Source organism: Pleurodeles waltl, chromosome 2_1, assembly GCF_031143425.1.
Source record: "Pleurodeles waltl isolate 20211129_DDA chromosome 2_1, aPleWal1.hap1.20221129, whole genome shotgun sequence".
In the NCBI taxonomy this organism is placed as follows: Eukaryota; Metazoa; Chordata; class Amphibia; order Caudata; family Salamandridae; genus Pleurodeles; species Pleurodeles waltl.
Window position 1 is genome coordinate 603,804,234 of NC_090438.1, and position 20,180 is coordinate 603,824,413.

At 42.9% G+C, this 20,180-nt stretch overlaps 1 protein-coding gene across 1 annotated transcript in view; it reads left to right on the plus strand.

The window, feature by feature from the left end:
* ANLN (anillin, actin binding protein) overlaps window positions 1-20,180 on the plus strand; it is a 207,525-nt gene that overhangs the window by 19,974 nt on the left and 167,371 nt on the right. Inside the window, 1 exon segment of the mRNA XM_069215555.1 lies at window positions 74-426. Coding sequence (XP_069071656.1) covers window positions 74-426 — 353 coding nt within the window.

Genomic DNA, 20,180 nt, shown 5'->3' on the forward strand with positions numbered 1-20,180 from the left:
ACCGATCTCGATCAGCAGTTGTTTTTTTCTCTTGTTTTCTAAACTGTAACTTTGTGTGTTTTTAAAAATCTAGGCAGTTCACCTGAAATCTCTCAGGTGTCGCCCGTCCAGCCCAAAGAAGAGGTCCCTTCCCCGCCAAAGCAGACCGAGCCCGCGCCCGTTTCATCCAATGCACCAGTGGGAAGAAGGGGCCGTTTGGCGAACCTTGCGGCCACAATCAGCTCCTGGGAAGATGATCTAACTCATCCATATGTAAATCCCAACCATGCACAAGCGCCGTCTGGTACTGCTTGTTTGTCAAAAGTGTCCTCGGCAAGTGCAGCATCTGCCGGCATCAATAGCAGCAGTGTGAGGCGGGAAGCTGCATCCGCTCCTCAGAAGGAGGCCGAGGCGCCCCTGAAGAAACCCGACCCCTCGAGCACACCGGTAATGCGATGAGTATGCCTTTGTTACTTTGTAGTACGGAATGTGCACTTGACGAGTGTTTACATGTTTACCTTGGCGTCATGTCTGTGGTGACCTTAAGACCAGCATACTTACCACTCTACTAAAATCTTTTTAAAAACTTGTATTTTTTTTGCAGAGCACACATTAATGCGAACTCCGGATGGCGTCAACTTGACCTGTACTTGATGTTGCAAAATGTTGGCCATTAGGAATTCCACTTTACGTTCCTCAACCGCTTTCCTTAATTCGACTTGGCTCCCTTTGTTTTTCTGCCAAACAGCAGCTCTTATAATATTAAATTCTGTGCTTACACTTAGCCTTTTGGGGATACTCTTCCATTTTTTTCGTGCTTTCAAACCGTGATATGAATAAGTAGTCTCGTGTGATAGCCAGGGAGGTGTTTTTTTTCCCCTTTAACAGGCTGGTTGTGAAATAAGTCTTAGTACTTCTGTCCGTTAAATGTCTGGGTGGAGACTGAGAAGTGAGGAAGAGCATGTGACGTGTCTGCCTTTCTTTCACGGTGTTTCGGGGAGCCCTTGGGTAGCACCTGTCCAAATACAGACACAGCGCTTTGGTAACCATTGACTACCGTCGGTGTAGTGAGCTCTTGCTGGATATTCGTGCTTTGATTTGCTAAATCACAATTGTTTACGAGCAGTGACCCATTAGTTGACCTAGTTAAGGTTTGCGGTAATGTGGGCCTCGTGATTCTTTTCCAGAGAGCGTCCACCGCATGCCACTAAAGTAGCACCGGACAAACTGGGTGAATTGCATTTGCGATCATGGAGCCATCGCATGTGCCCTTTGCAGCCAAGCTCCAGTTTAAGTGTCCCTCCTGTATAACCAGATGCTGTGCTTAACATCGCTGGAGCTGGATTGCTTTTCACTCCGTGCCTCGCTTCGGGACTGAAGTGCAGTTCAGCACAGAACGATGTTCTAGTAGATTTTTATGGGGAATGTCTGTGATGCACTGAGCATGTACATAATGAAAGCATTAGTGCTGTTCCCTCTGTATACGTGAATGTTTGCTGCCACAAAAATGGGGTTTGCGACTTCTCTTGTCTTCATCCATTTTTACTCAAACACTAAATGAAAATGCTCATTGAAAATAGAAACGCTTATTAATGTAGTGTGTATTTCCCTACTTGGGTTCTGTTGCACCTCCAAGGTTAAGGAATTTTCTAAATTGTCCACTGAAGTCAGCTGCATTTACTGGGTTCGAAAATAATCCTATAAAGGTGTATGTCTGACCATTTTGTGTCCAGTCCCGCAGGTCAAATAGCAGGGTAATTCAACCCCTCCCTCCATGATGAAGTGTGTGCTACAGGGCTCCCCACTGTCACTTGTTTTGTTCAGGGTCTACAGGCAGCCTTTGCATAATCTTTTGGTAGGTCTTAAACAACCGCACTCGAATACATTTACAGTCTGGGATGTGACAGAGGTCCACATTGCTGATGGCAGCGATTGAAGGTGAGGGAAAAGGAGAAGGACTGTGACTGATGGAACACATTTTGTGGTTCAATTCAATATCGTCCTCCTCTAAATTGGTCTCCAGACGTTGGTTTATCACGAGTGATAAGTGCAATATTACATTCAAATTGCAATCCCTATACTGCCTCATGGCGCTAGTTAGCCTTGAACTCACGCTAGCACTGGCCTGCAAGAGTCAACTGTAGAAAGGGAGTATCTTGGCCATTCAACTGACACCTCCGTGTAAACGGTGCCATACTCCCAGGATGCTGCCGTTAACCACCTTTCACAGGCATGCAGATGCTACAACCCCATTCTCCCCACTAGATACTATCCCATGGATATGTTCTAGCCATGGGACTGGGGACTTGCTATTTAATCCTAGCTTTACCACTTTACTGAAATATACCGGTAGGAAACACTATCATTCATCTTAGTACAGCACCCGTACCCCGCAGACATTTACCTTGTGAGGACAGTCACTAGGCCTCCTTATCGAAACCACCCACATCCAAGTTAGGGAGTTGTGAGCAAGCTGCAACTTGCAGATACAGCAGGGCGAGAAAATGTGGCCCCAGTATCACCGTGAGACCAAAGAGTATGCTCGAGGTCAATGACATTTTGAATTTACTCCTCGGGTTCTTTCTCTCCCGCCAATGATTGGAAGTTAACACCTGGACTCAAACCACAGATACTTATTTGCCCTTTGAGGGCAACTGTGCTGGGTTTCGTAGTTTATTAAACCTTGGGGGAAAAGTATCTCTGCGTTTGAATCTGGGGTCTTCTGCTGTGCTGCGAACTGTTAGTCTTGGGCACATTGATTTCTCTGCTCTGGTTCCCATTGCGTTTTTCGTTCATACAGAGTTATGATTTAACCGGTTTCATGGTTAATTGATATAGTAGACTTGTAAAGCCTCATACTGCCATAATTAAACTCATTACATGCTCTTTAGCTGGTAAGATGCCAGAATTGAATGGACCTTCCACTGAAAAACATGGTGAGCTGAAGGTCCAATGTTCGAATGCAAGCAAACCTACTCGGCCTTCCATCCTTCAAGGGTCAGTAAACTGAGTGCCAGCAGTTGGATAATAGTAATATACATTATTTGAAGTGCTTAAAAACAGCAGGCGTGTAATACAAAAATAATTATCACTGTTCAGGCTCAAATTCTTCTGTGCGCCTACAATACATTATTATACTAATAGTTATGTGAAATTTACATCCGCCCACCCAGTTGTGATGTAAAATCTATTCTTAAGGAAACAGTTCCATTGTTCTTTTTTTAACAGAATGTAGAATTGGTTAAACCCATTAATTTCCATAACAAAAATGAAGTGGGCTTGAGCACTAGCACCAGCATAACCAGTAACTCATTTTAATAACGTAAAGGCTTCAGGGCATTTCCGTGCATGCTTATGGCCTTTCCCTTGCCTATTCACGGCATTTTATAGTCTGTATTCCTTCTTATTAGCGTCTCACAAAAAAGTGTTCCTAGACTCATGTTGGAAAGACTTCACTGCAGCAGCTCCATAATCCCTATAAACAGTACGCTGGCCCCTCACAGGCACGTTTTTACAACTCCTCTTTATAGTTTGCAGGGCTGTTGGTGTAAAAAGAGGTGGTTGAGATGTTTGTCGACCATACATATACACAACAACGATACACTCGTTTCTCTACACTCCCCACCCCACCCAAACGCAAATTCTAGGTCTGACTTCTAATAAGTCAATGAGCAGTTTGCCGTCATTCAGTCTTGGGTGGTGTTAGAGGGAAATCTGTTAACAAAATGAGACAGATCAATTTGACACAATAATATAGGTTTAATCGATTTTCAGCTGGGAACAACAGGCAGTCTCAACATAGAGGCCATGACTGAAGTTCAAAGTTCTGGTTCAAACACCAGTAGCATTTATACTGTAAAAACCACAAAAAACTGTGGTGAAGAGTTCACCATTGACGTAAGCAACTACAAGCAGTACAGATAAGATAATGAGGTGCCTCTGGAAAGAAGCACATGCACTTGTTGACCTCATGGGTGGGTAAGTTACACTGACGTCATTCACCATATCTATCTTTCTGCACAACAAGAGATTATATGTTGCGTGCTGCTCATGGTAGCCCTGCCTTGCAAATACTTATCTGACCCTTTACACAATTCCCCTTAACACGATATGAATGACTTTTGTTTTTTAGGACCCCTGTGCTAAGGAAGGATACACCCTTCTGTTCCACCCTGTTCATGCTGAGTGAACATTATGAAAGCAACAGTTGGTGCAGCTTTAAAGAAAAACTCTCATTTTAATGTGGCTGGGGCCTCTTGTGTGTTTCAGCACAGCTAACTTAACAATGCAGCATGTATATACGTTTCCTAACTAATAAGTGTTTGTTTGTCCTAAATATGACCTGCCTTTTCTATTGAACCCACAGTCTGTCTTTTTTTTTTTTTAACATGTCATGTATGAAGCCTTTCACTACTTACATTGGTTTACAACTATCTAGCCTAAAATGCTTGTATTGGGATTTGGGAATTTATGTTTATTTGTATGTGATGTATTCCTATTCTTCCTACATCATTCCTCCCTCTAGTTGATTATTCAACTACTTTTCCTACCTTCCCATCTACTAATGAAATTAGGGGAATCATCACATACCCACTACTCTGTCCCTACCAATTTAGCTGTCATCCTTTTGCAACATGCTATTAGTACCTGAAAAATAAGACACATCAAAAGCAACAACACAATCAAAGGCAACAAGGCCTTGAACAACCCCGACATCCAGGACGGCACCCATTCGAACCAGCCCTCAAACCACCTATCAGCGGCACCCCCTCATCAATCATTTTCTTTTGTAGATCATGCAATGTCTGAATGGCCTGAGTTAATGTCCCATTGTCCGCATCATTGGCCGGCACATAAGTACAACAGGCTGATCCAATCTTCTTACATACCCCTCCTTCCATGGCCGTCATTAAATCAAGTACATATCTGTGTTTCATTACCATCAGCCTAAGGGCTCGAAGTTCTTCCTTGATAGCATTGAACCCATCTTCAGTTGCATTTATGGTCTTCATCAATTCAAAGCGCGTGATCTGCAGCCAGCGTCCAGTTGCCTTCGCCTGAATGAATGGTAGGATGCTACCAAAAAAGATGTGGGCATCATTAAATAGTCTGTGTTCCTGTGGAACATCTTTCCACACTTCTGTACCAAGAAACTCAGCAGCTCGTTTTGTCCGGTAATGGTGAAGCAAGGTTGTTGGACGGCTCATGGGATGGTCATGTAACTGAGAGATGTCCACACCTGGTGTCACCAGGGAGGGGATGTGCAAAGTCACTAGGGAACAGAGGCCATTCCAGTTCGGGGGTAGTTGCATGTGGAGGCGGGCCCAACACATCCAGTAGTGATCCATCAGGCTGGAGGTGCCGCCCTGCATATCAGCGTTGTAGGTGGTGATGTTGCAGTTGAGGTTACTCCCCACCTTCACTGTCCCTTTCCCTCTGAAACAAAGAGAAGTGTGTTAATTTCATTGCTATTCTAGGGTGTATGGTAGTCCCTGTCCATGTATATCTCTGTATGTTCGCATCCCATATTTCCTGACATTGACCTATTATCTTATTAAAGCTTAGTGGACCTTGTGTCTTGGTACCATTCCATAATAATATTGCTCTACATGAGAACTTGGCCTCGGTATGCCATTTATCATGGGCAAATACTGATCCTGTGATACTAAGAACTGGCCTGCCTGCGCAATCAGGGGGCAGGGGTTCAGCTAAATAGTTGCTACATTCAGATGATGGGTAAGACCTTCCAAAAATACCTCAACGTAATACCCATTTTTCCCAATCTGGGTGAAACATGGTTTGCCCTGCTTCCTTCATTCTTGATATCTCTTCCATTATCTCTTTTTTTTCTGTCAGGACTTGTAGGACTTCTGGGGTGGTGTCCAATCTAGTTGTGTTAACTCGTGCAGTAGCAGGACTAACCTGAGTTGGCTGTAGCTGTGGTCTCATTCTGCATAAAAACAGGTGCAGGAGACAATGTGTAATGTTTGGGGATACCTCTTTAGGGAGATGCAAGTTATCTACTCCAGCAGCATGGGGGATGAGAGAGCATACATAACAACTGGTGTTGGATGTGGATGTGCCTATACTGTACATGTGTTGATACCACACATTGTCAAACAAAGCAATATGGAGAGGGTGATGGTCAGTATCATTATCAACAGTTCTACGCATGCGTGTAGTAATTGATATAGGATCAAAAAAAATTAAATATCCAAGGGCTAAAAGCAGCAATATCAGTGCAACGAGGAGGAAAAACAAACATAAAATACATAACTGAAAAGAAGAATTGTCTAAGATTGAAGCTTTAGAGGGAGGCTTTACTCCGGTTGCTTCTCCTGTTCTCCCCCCTTTTTTTCCTGCTCGGTGTCCAAAGGGATGGATGGCATGGTTGGGGCCAGGAGGATATCCTGGAGGTGGTACCATGGTTTGTGGCCTTGGACTTTCACTGCTGTAGTTGTGCTGTCTGTCACTGGGAAGGGTCCATTGAATTTGCAGTCCTTCCACTTTCTGACAAAATTGCGAATATATACTAAAGTTCCCAAAGGTAATGGTGTTTGTTGATCCTTTGCAGGCGCGCTTCTTGGCTGCACGTGTAACCTGTTTAGAGAAGAACTTTGCAACTTTGGTTAGCTCAGACATGTATTCATTCATTTAAATTTGTACAACCTGAGGTGCACTCTCAGTCTCCAATTTATGTCTAGTTGATGGCACAAATGTGCTCATTGTTCTACCTGTCACTATTTGATGTGGAGTTAAATGATGATCTGATCCTGGGGTATTTCTCAAAGCAAAGAGTGCCAAAGGGAGGCAGTATAGCCATTTCTTCTTCAATGTCACACATAGTTTACTTATTCTGTTCTTGAGGAGGCCATTAAGGCGCTCCACAATTCCATTGCTTTGCGGATGATAAGCTGAGGACAATTTATGTGTTATTCCTAACAAGGTGGTGAGGTGAGAAAAGATATTATTGACAAAATGGGTGCCATTGTCCGATCTGATCCCCCTCAGGGACACCCCATCGCGGTATTACCTCACGAATCAAAAAATTAGCAGCAGATTTGGCATCACAGTGAACACAAGGTCCTGCTTCAATCCACCTTGAGAATGGGCAGACTACAACTATCAGATAGCGATAATGATTGCATCTGTCAATCATATCAATGTAGTCAATGTGCAGTTCCTTAAAGGGACCTTGTGGGCGAGGTATTGTGGAAGCTATTACCTTAGAAGTGGGATTTGGTGAATACTGCTGGCACACTGTGCAGGTGTGTATGTACATTGTAATCATCTCATGTAAGTTAGGGACAAACCAATCCTGACGTATTTGGAGGGACATATTGTCTCTATCAGTATGTGACGGAAGATGTAGCTGGTTTAGAGCTATCAGTAGCAATGCTTGGGGCATGACAGGCTTCCCTGTTGATATTTGTCTGTATATTAAATCTGTTCCTGTCTGTGTGCATCCTCTGGCTTCCCACAACTGTTTCTCATGTTCTGGTGCATTTTCTTGTATCTCTCTTATATGCAGGTGAGCTGTCTCTGTGTAATGTCTGGATGCATTCAAAGAGTCTGAAGATGTCAATGTTTCACTAGGTAACAAAACTGTGGTATGTGTATCACTAAGAGGGCGTGTTGCTGCATCTTTGGCTGCCCAATCTGCCAGGGCATTTCCACGGGACACAAAATCCTGAGCATTAGTGTGGGCTGCGCATTTCACTACTGCAACTGCATGTGGCAGTGTTCAAGCTTGTATCAAGTCCTCTAAAAGGGGGCGGTGCATGACAGGGCTTCCATCAGACTTGAGAAATCCCGTCTATTCCACTGCATAATGCTGGAATGCACTGTTGTAGTAACATAGGCTGAATCAGAGTATACTGTTATTGTTTCTCCTTCCCCTTGTTTGAGGGCTGCCACTAAAGCTACTAATTCAGCAGCCTGGGCTGAATATTGAGATGGCAAAGTTATCTGTTCAGTTATCTGCAGTGTGTCTGAAGAGTTGTGCTGCATCGCTCTGACCACTGCAGCACCTGTATTTCTTACCCCTGTGTCCTGATCTATTGTGGAAGATCCATCCACAAAATACACAACACTACCTGGAATGGGGTCTTCCGTTGCTTGGTTACACTCATCTGGAGTATATGTGGCACAATCATGGGCATCATCGTCAGTGTCTGAAATGGGGTGTGCAAAGAAGGTAGCAGGATTGACTGTGTGGCATTTAACCACCTTCAAGGATGGTAATGATAGTATTATCTCATAGCCTGATACTCTCTGTGTTGTTAGTGTTGTTTTAGCTTTCTGGATTATTGCAAACACAGCATGTTCAGCATACAGTGTCAAGGGTGCACCCATGACAATGGGAGCACTTTTCTCTACTGCAAAGGCTGCTGTGGCTAGTGATTGTTCACAAGGGTAATGACCTTTCATGACAGAATCAAGTAGGCCACTAAAATATGCAATTGGTTTGTGGCCTAAAGGATACTTTTAGGTGAGGACAGCCGTCATCACCTGGCCATTACAGTGGCAAAAAAGAAAAAACTCTTTGGTATAGTCTGGTGTTCCTAACACTGGTGCATTTGTTATCTCTGTTTTTAGCTTACTGAAGGTTTGTTTCATCTCCGTAGTCCATGTTATCCTGTCTTTCTGTGCTTTTGCCTGTTTGATAGATGCAAGCAGTGGGGATATTAAAGTACTGTAGTCAAAAACCCATTGTCTGACATAATTACATAAGCCTAGGAACTTCTGCATTCCTTTCACAGTCTCAGGTTCTGTCATCTGTTGAATGGATTCTGCTCTCCCTGGCATAACTCTACGGCCTGATGCTGATAGTAGTTGCCCCAAGTATTGAACTTCTTCCTGGCAGTACTGTAATTTGTCCCTGTCTACCTTGTAACCTCTTTGAGCAAGGGTGCACAACAGGGACACAGTGTCCTTCCTACACTGTTCTTCTGCTGGACTACAGATTAGTAGATCATCAACATACTGCAAGACTGTGCTGTCACATTGAAAATTGGCGAGGTCATTCTTGACCGTCCTGTTAGAGACACTAGGGGACTCACAGTACCCTTGAGGTAATCTGGAATACAGGTACTGTGAACCACAATAGGAAAATGCAGTCAAATAATGACTGTCTTGGTGCAGGGGAATGCTGAAAAATGCATTCTTCAAGTCTATGACTGTAAAGTACCTAGCATCTTGGGGTATGTTGGTTAGGATGATGGAAGGATCAGGTACTATAGGGAATTCTGGTATCACTATGTCATTAGGGTCGGCAGGTCTTGAATCATGCGCCACAAATTTCCCTTGGCCTTCTTTATAGGGTAAATTGGGGTGTTGCAGGGGGATACACCTGGGTATATGACTCCCTGCTCCACCAATGCCTGTATAACAGGTGCAATGCCCTCCTCTGCTTCTTTGGATAGAGGATGTTGTCTCACTCTTGGCAGTATTGCTCCTTCCTTCAAAGTTATTCTGAATGGTACTGCTGTGCGGACGAGGCCTACATCATAAGGGCCTTTTGTCCATAAATTAGAGGGTACCTGCGCAAGGTCATTATCTTTGATAGGACTGGAGACATTTATTGGTATCACAGGCCTTGTCTCCAGTGTGGTTCGTAAAGGTACACTGTTTTGAAAAACAATCTCTGTCCTTCTAAAGTCATCAGCAAACAACTGGTCATCTGATATGTCGCCCACCTGCATGTTGGGATCACAAAAGATGACACATGCCCACATCACACCAGTGTGGTCACTTGCCATCAGGGTCCCATAGGTGGGGGACACTTCTAGAGCCTCTATTTCCAGAATTAGGTTTTTGTCTAATGTTTCAAAACAGGGGCCCTGTCGTCTAAAGAGGAAGTTTTTGGGTAATTCAACTAGTTTCCCTGTCAGTTCTGGTGTTTCTGCTATGATGGTGTACACTGCTCTAGTAAAGGCTAAAATGTCTACAGGTCTGGCTCTAACTTGGTTACCATCTGGGGGGGTGTGTAACCATTGTCATGATGCGTGTACTAGATACTCCAGGTGTTGAACAGATCATAGTCCCATCCTCTTCAAAGTGAATAGTCATGTTTAATTTTGCCATGAGATCACGTCCTAGCAGATTAGCTGGTGCATTTGGGGAGAATAAGAAACATCCATCAACATATCTCCCCCCTATTTCCAGCTCCACAGATTTAGTGAATGGAACCCTCATCACAGCCCCGGAGAACCCCTGTGTGTCCATTGATAAATTTGACAATGGCAGTCCCTTCTCACGGATACAGGACCTAGTGGCCCCAGTGTCGATGAGAAAGGTGTATTCCTTGTCATTTATGGCTACCATCACAGTGGGTTCCTCATCTGGCCTGTGGGTTACCGATAAGACTGGACACATGAGACTTCTCCTTGGGCACCTTCATTGGGCATATCCTCCCATGTAGTTTTGCTGGAATGGGTTCCCTCCCCTGACAGTTATCCCTCCTTGTAAGTTCTGGTGCTGCAAGGTGGGCTGCACTGTCTGCTGTGGCCCATACTGTATTTGGGGCACTGATTGCTGTAACTGTTGAGGCTGTATCTGTGGTTGAGGCTGCATTTGTATTTGGGGCTGTGGGAGATATATCACTTGGGGACTCATGGCAGGTTGTGTTACAATGCCACCAGGCGGTACCATTTGTTGGCCATAATTTGCCCTGGTCTGGTTGCTAAGTTCATCTTCCTTTTTAACCCTACAGTCTCTAATGAAATGTCCTGTCATTTTGCAATAGTGGCATGTCTGTCCCCTCTGGAATGTGTTTACTCTATTTCCCCCAAACCTTCCTCGCCCTCCTCTTCCATTATTCCTGTTATTGCTTCTCTGGGCATACTGGTAGGGTTGCATTGGGGTGCCTGAAGGAGGCATTCCCAGGGACACTGCAGCTAACTGGGTGGTGGCAGTGGCAATTCCTTCCTCTGTTTTCTTGGCTAGTTTCTGTTGGACCAATTTAGCTGCTGCTTTCTCTATTTTATCTTTCTCACTCCTTTTCCTTTTCTTGTCTCTTCTTACAAAAATGTATTGTGTGCGTTTGTATCTCTGTCCATGGTTTGGCCTCCAAGGCCACTATATTATCTAATTTATCCTGCACTTCAACTGGCAGACCCTTTTTCACTATATTGAAAAATAGTATTGCATTCTGTCCAGTGACATCCCAACTCTCCCCCACTTCCTGTGTCCATTTTTCCTTCATTCTGCTAAGGAATTGGGCTGGGTCCTCATTTGGCTGCATTGTTTGTGCCATAAGGGACCCAATGTCTGGCCTGTCTGGATACATTTTCCTCAGTTGCTTCCAAACAATTCCCCTTACTCTATTAGAGGGTGCCCCATCACATTTTGGGTTAGTCAATGTCACATCTTTTACTCCTGCCTTTGTGAACAAGGTGTCTGTCTCATCTCCTATAAGGGAACTTAGTAAACTCTTAATGTCCCCTATTGCAAGAGTAATCCCTGCAGTATGTTTTTCCAGAGCTGCTATACATTTCCCAGCACCCTCAGCAAGTTGTGGCAACTGTTTTTTAAGATTTTCTTTGTCCATCTGGGGCCATGGTATATATTGAGGCGCCCCTGGGCCCTTGAATATCAAGGGCAGTTGTGACAGGACTGTAGTCCTATTGCCAGTAGGGTGACGTGAGTCATACTTACAAGCATATCTCTGCCACACTCTTAAACTTTTCTGCATATAGGGATAATCCCAATAAGGATCCCCTGCACCCTGAAAAATGCACATTTCTGCATTAGCCATGTCTCGGGGTTCAAAGGAACCCTCTCGCCGCCATGGTGTCATCTGTGATGCCAATCCTTCTGTCCAACCTGCTAGGTTGTCAGTAAAAGGGACAACATTATACCAACTATTTTCATACTGAGCTACTATTTCATTGGGTGTCAAATTATTGCCAGGACATACAGGGAATGCACGTGCCATGTCTTTTCTCAGTGTCATTTTTCCTGCCATATCAAATGTTCCCTTTCTCTCATATGGGCGTGCATGCGCCCCATCAAATACTAATCTCTGTAATTCTCTTGGCTTCTTTTGTAAAGTCTGTCCTGTCTTACTGTTTTCATCTGCCTCACAGGCATATTGTGACTGTTCCTTGTTATGATCCTCAAGAAGGGACATTCTTTTAACATGTTCAGTGACGTCATCTAATGCCCCCTCTGATCCTTTGTAGGATTTTTCTAAACCCATATCTTCTTCACCTAAGCTGCTATGTGTGGAGACTGTGTCATCTAGTCCTTCTTGTTCAATTATTTGTGGGATAGTGTGGGCTCTTGACTGCCTCAGGGGGCCCTTCCCCCTTTTCCCAAGCCGCTCTTTTGTCTACCCATTCATCTTCCTGCTCTGTGACCCACTTGCCTACACTATTCTCTTCTGCTCCTGAGTGCATGAACCTCCAGCACCGTGTGGGAGGACTTTCTGGTGTGAAAGCTAACCCTCTTGTCTCATTTTTAATATTGGCACTCGGTTTTTTCAAAACACCTTCCTTTTTTCTAGCCCCCTCCATTCTCTGTACCCCTCTTGATCCCTCATTAGGTATACCTTCATTCTTTCTAGTGGGGGACATCTCGTCCTCTAAATGAAGTGTAAATGTAGCATCCACTGTCCCTATGTACTTAGTACTGTCCCCACCTGACATTTCCTGTGGTGTACTGGCCATTTGAGGACATGGAGATGGGTCAACATATTCTCTGTTTAGAAAAAGATTCTAATGGTGGGCTATACTCTGGGTCTGTATATCCCACAGCAGGGGGATGTGAAGAGATAGGTAATGAGTGTGGGGCACCAGGTTGCAAAGTATACATGCCCTGTACCTTTGCACTGCCTAACCTTAATGGCACATCTTGATAGGGGGGTGGAGGAGCCAAAGGGAGGGTTTGAGGCTTTGTATTTGACTCATTCATATTTGTTTCACAAAAGACCCTCCATTGGTCTAGTGTGATCTTCCTTTTCTCTAGTTTATTTCCCTTGTATTTACTCTGCAGGAAGGTGCCCATGTGTTCTATTATTGTATTATCAAGTGTGCCCTCTTTGGGCCATGCATGTGCAAGTTTTAATGTTGCTTTGTGCCATTCCTTACAGTATTTTCCTATTCTGTCCCTGTCTCCTGAGAACACTTTAACCATGTGTTCTAAAGGAGACCCCATGTCTGTTTAGTGAACTTAATCTTTTGTACCATATGTTTCCCACTCTAAATGGACTTCTATTTACTTCCTAGGGTATTTCCAGACTTCACATAAACTATTATTAGGCTATGAAGGTGAACATCAGATATATATATATATATATATAATATATATATATATATATAATATATATATATATATATATCCCTAATCTCTTTAAAAACTTTGTTCATTTACATATATATTGGGTAGGTGCATTAATGTGTGGCCTAAGTGGTTTGTTTGCCTGACACAACAAACAATAATGTTATTGTGATATATGTATGTTTATAAATTATTCATATCCTAAATTCCATACTGGGAGGTCCCTAATAAATGCATACAGTAGGAGGTCTAATACTAAATATGAGTCTGTTATTGCAGGGAATTCACGTGACTGTTGCCCATGGTTCCACTGAAAAATTGCAGTAACTTCAATATATTCACTTTCCTGCCACAAGGTGGCACCAGTGTCACACATGAAAACAAATTTAAAACTTTACTCTTGGAAAGACAACTGCAACAGGTTTTGTAGATTTCAAAATAAACTCTTTTATTCTAATGATGCGAAGATCCTGTTCACATTTATCTGAAAGGTAGTTAAATATATTTGTATGTATAGTAGCTGATAATTCTCCTTCTATTTGTAAATCTTCAATAGATGTGTGTATGTCCCAGTCTATACTATATGATATTTCATCTAGCCTCCAATATTGAGGCTCTATAGTTTCATAATGGGAATAATAGTTAGTAGTGTCAATATTTGTTATGGGGGTTCATGAGGCTACTACACTACTTTTAACTTGGAGGATAATGTCCTTGTATTAGTTCTTGGAATATTTTTTTTTTATAATTGTCTAATAGGCATTTCTCTTATGTCAATGTAGGTTGTTTTTAAGGCCTAGAGGTGATATACTATAAATACATAAACTTCTGACTTAAAAAAAATGACTCTATGGTATTGATATTGCTGATCTACTTAAGGTCCGTTCTATTGCAGAGGGCGACAGCCTGAATGTTATAAAAATGAATAATTCATTCAGGGATGTGGAATTAATTAGTTGACTTTTTGGGACCTGCCCAATCCAGTCAATTACTTTACTTTTGAGTATACTATTATAACTTAACCTTCATAAAAATAGGAGGTCTGATACTTATTCCTAAATTATACACTAAATAACAAACTTATATATTGACATTATTATGTGGCCACATTTCTGTCTATACATGCATATACATACACAGTAAATTTTAATATACATACACAGTAATTCTTAATTTCATACTAGGGCAAACAAAATACTACTGGTCACTTCCCTCTGGATTCATAGAGGGGACAACTTTTCACTATTTTCAACAAAAAAGTGACTTCCAGATTTAATATCTGGGTTAGGTTGACATGAGTGTTCTTTAAAACATACACTGATTGCTCAGCCCCCAAGTCCAACACTACTCCTGAGCACTTTTGACTTACTTAGTCAAGCTCCCTGTATCTTCCGGATTTACCACCGGGATCCCTTAATATTATCTCAATTCATACACAATCTTGCATGCAAACACAAAAATGACATACATTACAGTGTCAAAATTGTAACTGTCTTTATAAAATAAAAGGAACAGACCTCGTACTTTGTCCACTTCACTACCTTCCACTGAGACCCATCTGTCCCCACGAAATCAGAGATTTTTACATAAATGTTGGCATCTCCCTTACCTCTTTAAAAAGTGCGCAAATCACCTCGTGGAGACAGGCAGGGCCCCCAGTCCAGCAGTTGGTGGGATCAAAGTAGAGCTCCTGGCTGGCTCGCCAATATGTTAGAGGGAAATCTGTTAACAAAATGAGACCGATCAATTTGACACAATAATATAGGTTTAATCGATTTTCAGCTGGGAACAACAGGCAGTCTCAACATTCTTCCTACATCAGTGGAGAGTCATTGGCTTGCATTGGTGAAGGAAGGCCTGAGCTGTGTATCATCTTCTCTAAACGTCAACTAGATACACACATTCCCAGTTCCAAAAAGGTGAAAGCACTGCATTGATGCTCTGACGACAGAGGAGCAGTTGAATTTAGATAAAAAAGATGGTACTCAAAGTGTTTGGTTTATGGGCAAGATGAGGCGATTTTTGGTTATACAGGTATGGAGATAGCCAGAGCGATAACTAGATCACAGATAGTGCACACGTTACAGGAGCCCCAGCAAAAATTCTAATTTCACTGCAAAAAGTGCAGCAGGATTATGCAACCTGGACAGTCAATGGCATTTCAAAATTTGGTCATGTCTCAAGTTCTGTGATCACATGACCACTTATCATTCAAGGGCAGTTCAGGTTTTGTGGTCTAACCCATATAAATGGAATCGTACATGGTACATGACCCGTGCACTGGACGGATTCCATCTCATGGTCTGTTCTAATGACATTTAGGATCCACCGGAGCAAACATAGCCCTATCTCGCCAACAGTGTTTGGGTGAAAAAGTCATTGCCAGTGCCCTGAAGGCCTTTATCCGTCCAGTCTGGGGTGGGGGGGGGGGACTCGCTGGGGGACTGCGTGGGAGCTACATCATGAAATGACAGAGGCAGTCTTCTCCATATTGGGGTTTCTGTTAAGTCTTTTCACCACAGCCCGAAATAGGAAGTGTCCTCTGTTTTGTGCCCTATGGTTCCATAAAGATTGTCCTCTGGAGTTCAGTTGGTCACAGGGACTGCTGATTGTGATCGCACCTGAGTGGACGAGGAGAATCTTGTATGCAGAACTGTTGACACTTAGCATTGGCCTCTTCTTCCCCTCATGATCGAAGCAAACTTGCTGTCACAGCAAGGAAGTTAGGTCCTCTGTCCCGGCCCCAGATGCTGCTGCTTTTGCATGCTTGGAGATTGAATGCTATTGGCTAGAATCCTTTTACCTTCATGTGGTTGTAGATGTCATTTTGGCAGCCTGGAGGTCTGCTACAGATCTATCCATACAGGCAGCTGGAACCAAATTGTACAATAGTGCCAGTTGAAAGGGATGAATCCCTCTACATCTCGCCTGTTTAACATCTTGCTTTGTCCTTCGAGCAACATGGCTTATTGATGGCTACAGACAAAGAATACATAGCAGATCTGTCTACGTTTGTGTCTTTGTGACTAACCTTCTCTGTTTATATATCACCACTAGCTAAGAGTTTTTGAAAGGTGTGTTGTACTTTTTCTGCCCCACGTTTATTGTCCCGGAGGTGTGGTGCATGTGAGCGAGAGGGAGGCAGAGAGAAGTTGTTTGATAGGGTAGTGGAAGTTCGGGCAATGGCTGATATAGGCTGGTCCTTGGTTTTACAGTGCTTTTGTAGGTGTGGATCATCAGCTTGAATTGGCATCTCGTCCGTGTGTGGAGCCAGTGGAGTTTTATGAGGTGGTGGGTGATGGGGATCCGAATAGGGAGGTCGAGGATGATTCTTGCAGCGGAGTTCTGTTTGGTTTGTAGTCTCTGCAGAAGGTTAGAGTGCGTTGCCATAGTCTAACCAGCTGGTGATTAGGGCCTGAGTGACAATACGTCTAGTGTTCAGGGAGAGCCATTTGAAGACTGGTCTGAGTTATAATGCTAAAAAGTTTTCTGTGGGTATCCATTCCTTCTGCCTGCAGGGTTGAGAAACTGTAGGTGCTTTCTGTATGTCGTTTTTTTTAGCTGTTTTCTACTTTGATAAGTTGGTCCTTTTTACTTGTCCATCATTCTTATACAAAGTTGATTATGCATTTTACATGAGCCAATCTATTACTCTTTCATCTTCTTCCTACACCTCATTCAATCAAAGGGGAGGAGCCACTCCAAACATCCAACTCCAGCTCTGTCCTATTAAACTGACCACACTCAATTGGATGGAGTTGATGATCAATTTTATGGAATTTGCCGAAGCTAAGAAGGGCAAGATGGTGACCATTTCACATTGGGCCATCCTCTATCAATATCAGCTACACTGTGGCCAAAAAGGTCATCTGGTGGGCATTTATGCACACTCCTCTAAGTCCGTTTTCTGTGGCTCTCACAAGAGTAGTTCTGATGGCAGCATCTGTCAGGCTGTCATAGTCATTCTGGCATACTTTTGCTAAACATGACGGCCTCCTATCACACAGTGTTGGGTATTATACCTGAGCAGTGCTATTTGACTCCTTTGATTATCCGGTACTACTCAGTTCCACCTCCCAGGTAGGTATTATTTTGGGCCAACATATGAGGTAAGGAATCTGTAGGAAGATGCATCCATCAGATGAAAAAGTTCATTATCTCCTGCCATGATATTTTTGGTGGATACAGAATCTTCCCAGTAGATTCCTCCCTGCCTCCACTACGAGCTGGGAAATAGGATCCCAAGGTACAGACCCTTGTCTGTGTTGCTGCTGTGGCTCCTTGTTTATCTCTGCACACATCAGTGTTGGTGGAAAAAACAGGAACTGACATCATGCGCATGCTGAAGCCCAACACACGCTACTGATGTTGCATCAGGAAAAGGTGCTGCGGCTAGAGTTGCCTGGTGCCACTTGATGCTGGAAAGTTATTGCTGGAGAAAAAGGTTTCCGGACCAGTGTAAGTACTTGCCAGGTAAGGAATCTGTAGAACTATTATGTATCTGTCAGATGTTGTTGCAGAAGAGAGGTAACTCTCTTTAGGTTTATTTAATGGCAAATGCCTTCATTTGAACAACATGAACCTTAAACAATAGTGAAGCCCACAGCCAATAGGGATATGGTCGAAGTTATAGAGTTAGATTTTACCACAGTATTTAAAAGATAAATTACTAGTAGGGAAAAGAGAAGCTTTGTCATCTCAGCGTTTTACCCCTCTGTCTAGATAAACAGAGGCTTTACTAGCAGAATGCAATAAACCAAAAATGAATATGCGCAAACTCAGTTGTAGTAATAAAATGTTTGAACTTCCTATGGAACCACAAATCTTAATCTTTAGTAGAAGTCCCTTAAAAGTGAGCCAATTACATCCAGAGAATATACGACGATGTGAGCGCACTATGCTTTTCACAGTCAGCAGAGCTTAACACAGCAAGTAATCATTGTGTAACTAAGCAATACAATGTAAAAGATAGACATTTTGTTAACAACCAATGTGCTATCCAACTGTGTGTGTGTGGTGTGTTGTGTTTTTTTTTTTTTCTTTTTTTTTTTTGTAGCAATGTTCTACAAGTAGCAGAAATGGATTTAAGCAGCTATTCATGCCAGAAAACACATTACCCCTTGTGAACATGGTATACCAGTATTTCTTTTAACACCAGTCTAAGTCACTGCTATCGATTCTTGGACCCTCATTTAAACTGAGTAGGCACCGCCTAAGGAGGCGGGGTGGGGTCTTCAAAGAAGGTGTACTTGGGAGTAGATATTGTCTCTTCCTCATTTAACTTCAGTTTCTCAGGCTGTCCTTGAAGGAAGGAGAAACCAAAAACGAGAGGTACCTGGCTAGTGCACTAACTTGAGGTCAGTGTAACCTTTGTTTTAAATATTAATAAGTCACCCCTAAGCAGGCATTACGGCCTGTAAGGCAGGGTGCATGTAAGTGTAGGACTTGTCAGAGTTTCTTGTTAAACATGTCCTCACCGTGAACGTCCAAAAAGTTATTTTCACTGTATCAGGATTGCCTATTTCATAGGAATGTATTGATATAGTTTTAAATCTAATACCAGTTTCTGGCTACGAAACACCTACAAACTTCATTATTGGGCTTTTGCATATATTTATCACAAGTGCTATTCACTGATGTTGGATTTGTAATACATCATTTGGAAAGTTAGCTTTTCCCTGCCTAAAGCCTCTGGCGGCCCATATTATCAGTTCCAGCGGTCACCTAGGAGCTGAACGGCACTCTTGACATGATTTTAATTTGCTTCCAGAGCTGAGTGAGAGACCTTGGGTGTAGGGAGGTGTTCTGTCCCTCTGGCAGGATGACCATTTGGGCAGTGCACAGAAATTTGATTACTTCTAAGAGGCAACCCTTTCTCAGCCAAATGTTTGGTGACACCTAAGGAGAACCTTCTTTGTTCCCCTAGTCAGGCAATGATCCAGTTTGAAAGAAGCGGACACCAGAACTGGTTTAGAGTGACCACAGAAGATGAGTTGCTTATTTCTCTAGCTACAGTGGCTCTGCACAAGCTGAGAGGTTTCACCATCTTGGTTTTAGGCAGAGGGGGGCATTGTTGGGTTGTTTGCTGTAGAGCACACAGGAAGTGCTGCAAAAGTAGGTAGGGTTACCCAGGGGAACTTTTACCCTGTTGTTTGGGGAGGCACCAGGAGTCATTTCCACCCACATGCTGGTACCAGACATAAATGTGGTACCCATAATACCTTCCCTAGAACACTTTCTGGACCTGTGGAGGAGGAGTAGAAGAAGACTGAACCTGATGTCTGCAATCTGAGCAGAGCATAGAAAACTGAAATCTGCTCTCCTTGTACTGGCTACATCAAGCAGCCCTGCCCCGCTGAAAGAATCCAAGCTCCAGAAATGTGACTAAGTCCGAAGGTAGAAATCTTCACCAAGCAATAGCGCCAGAAGTATTTAGTAGTCGAGGGACCTTCTCCAAGCAAATTTACATTTCTATTGCTCAGAGCTGCTTTGCCCTGCTGAATATTGTTGACTTTCATTTGAGGGTAAAAATTCAGTCCGGATTGAACCTTGGTAGTGTATCCAACATGCACTCCATCGCGATTGGCCTTAATTTGTGTCTAATTACCAGTCATGCACATTAGGATAACCGCGGTTACTGCTTTGTTTTAATTTTTTTTTGTTGCTTTTTAAAACATAACTGTTTTTCCTTATTGAATTTTTGTCGCTTTGGTGTCATTTATGAACATTTAACCCTTTTTTAAAAATTAATTTGGGAATTTTCTTGTGTTTTAATTTATTACTGTTTTGGCATTGTATAATACTTTACATAATACCTCTAGGTTAAGCCTGGCTGCTCTGTCCCCCAGCTACCAGAAGGTTGAGCTCAGGTTTTTTTTTTTTAGAGACTTATGTGGTTCACTTGGACAGGGGTTGTGGTT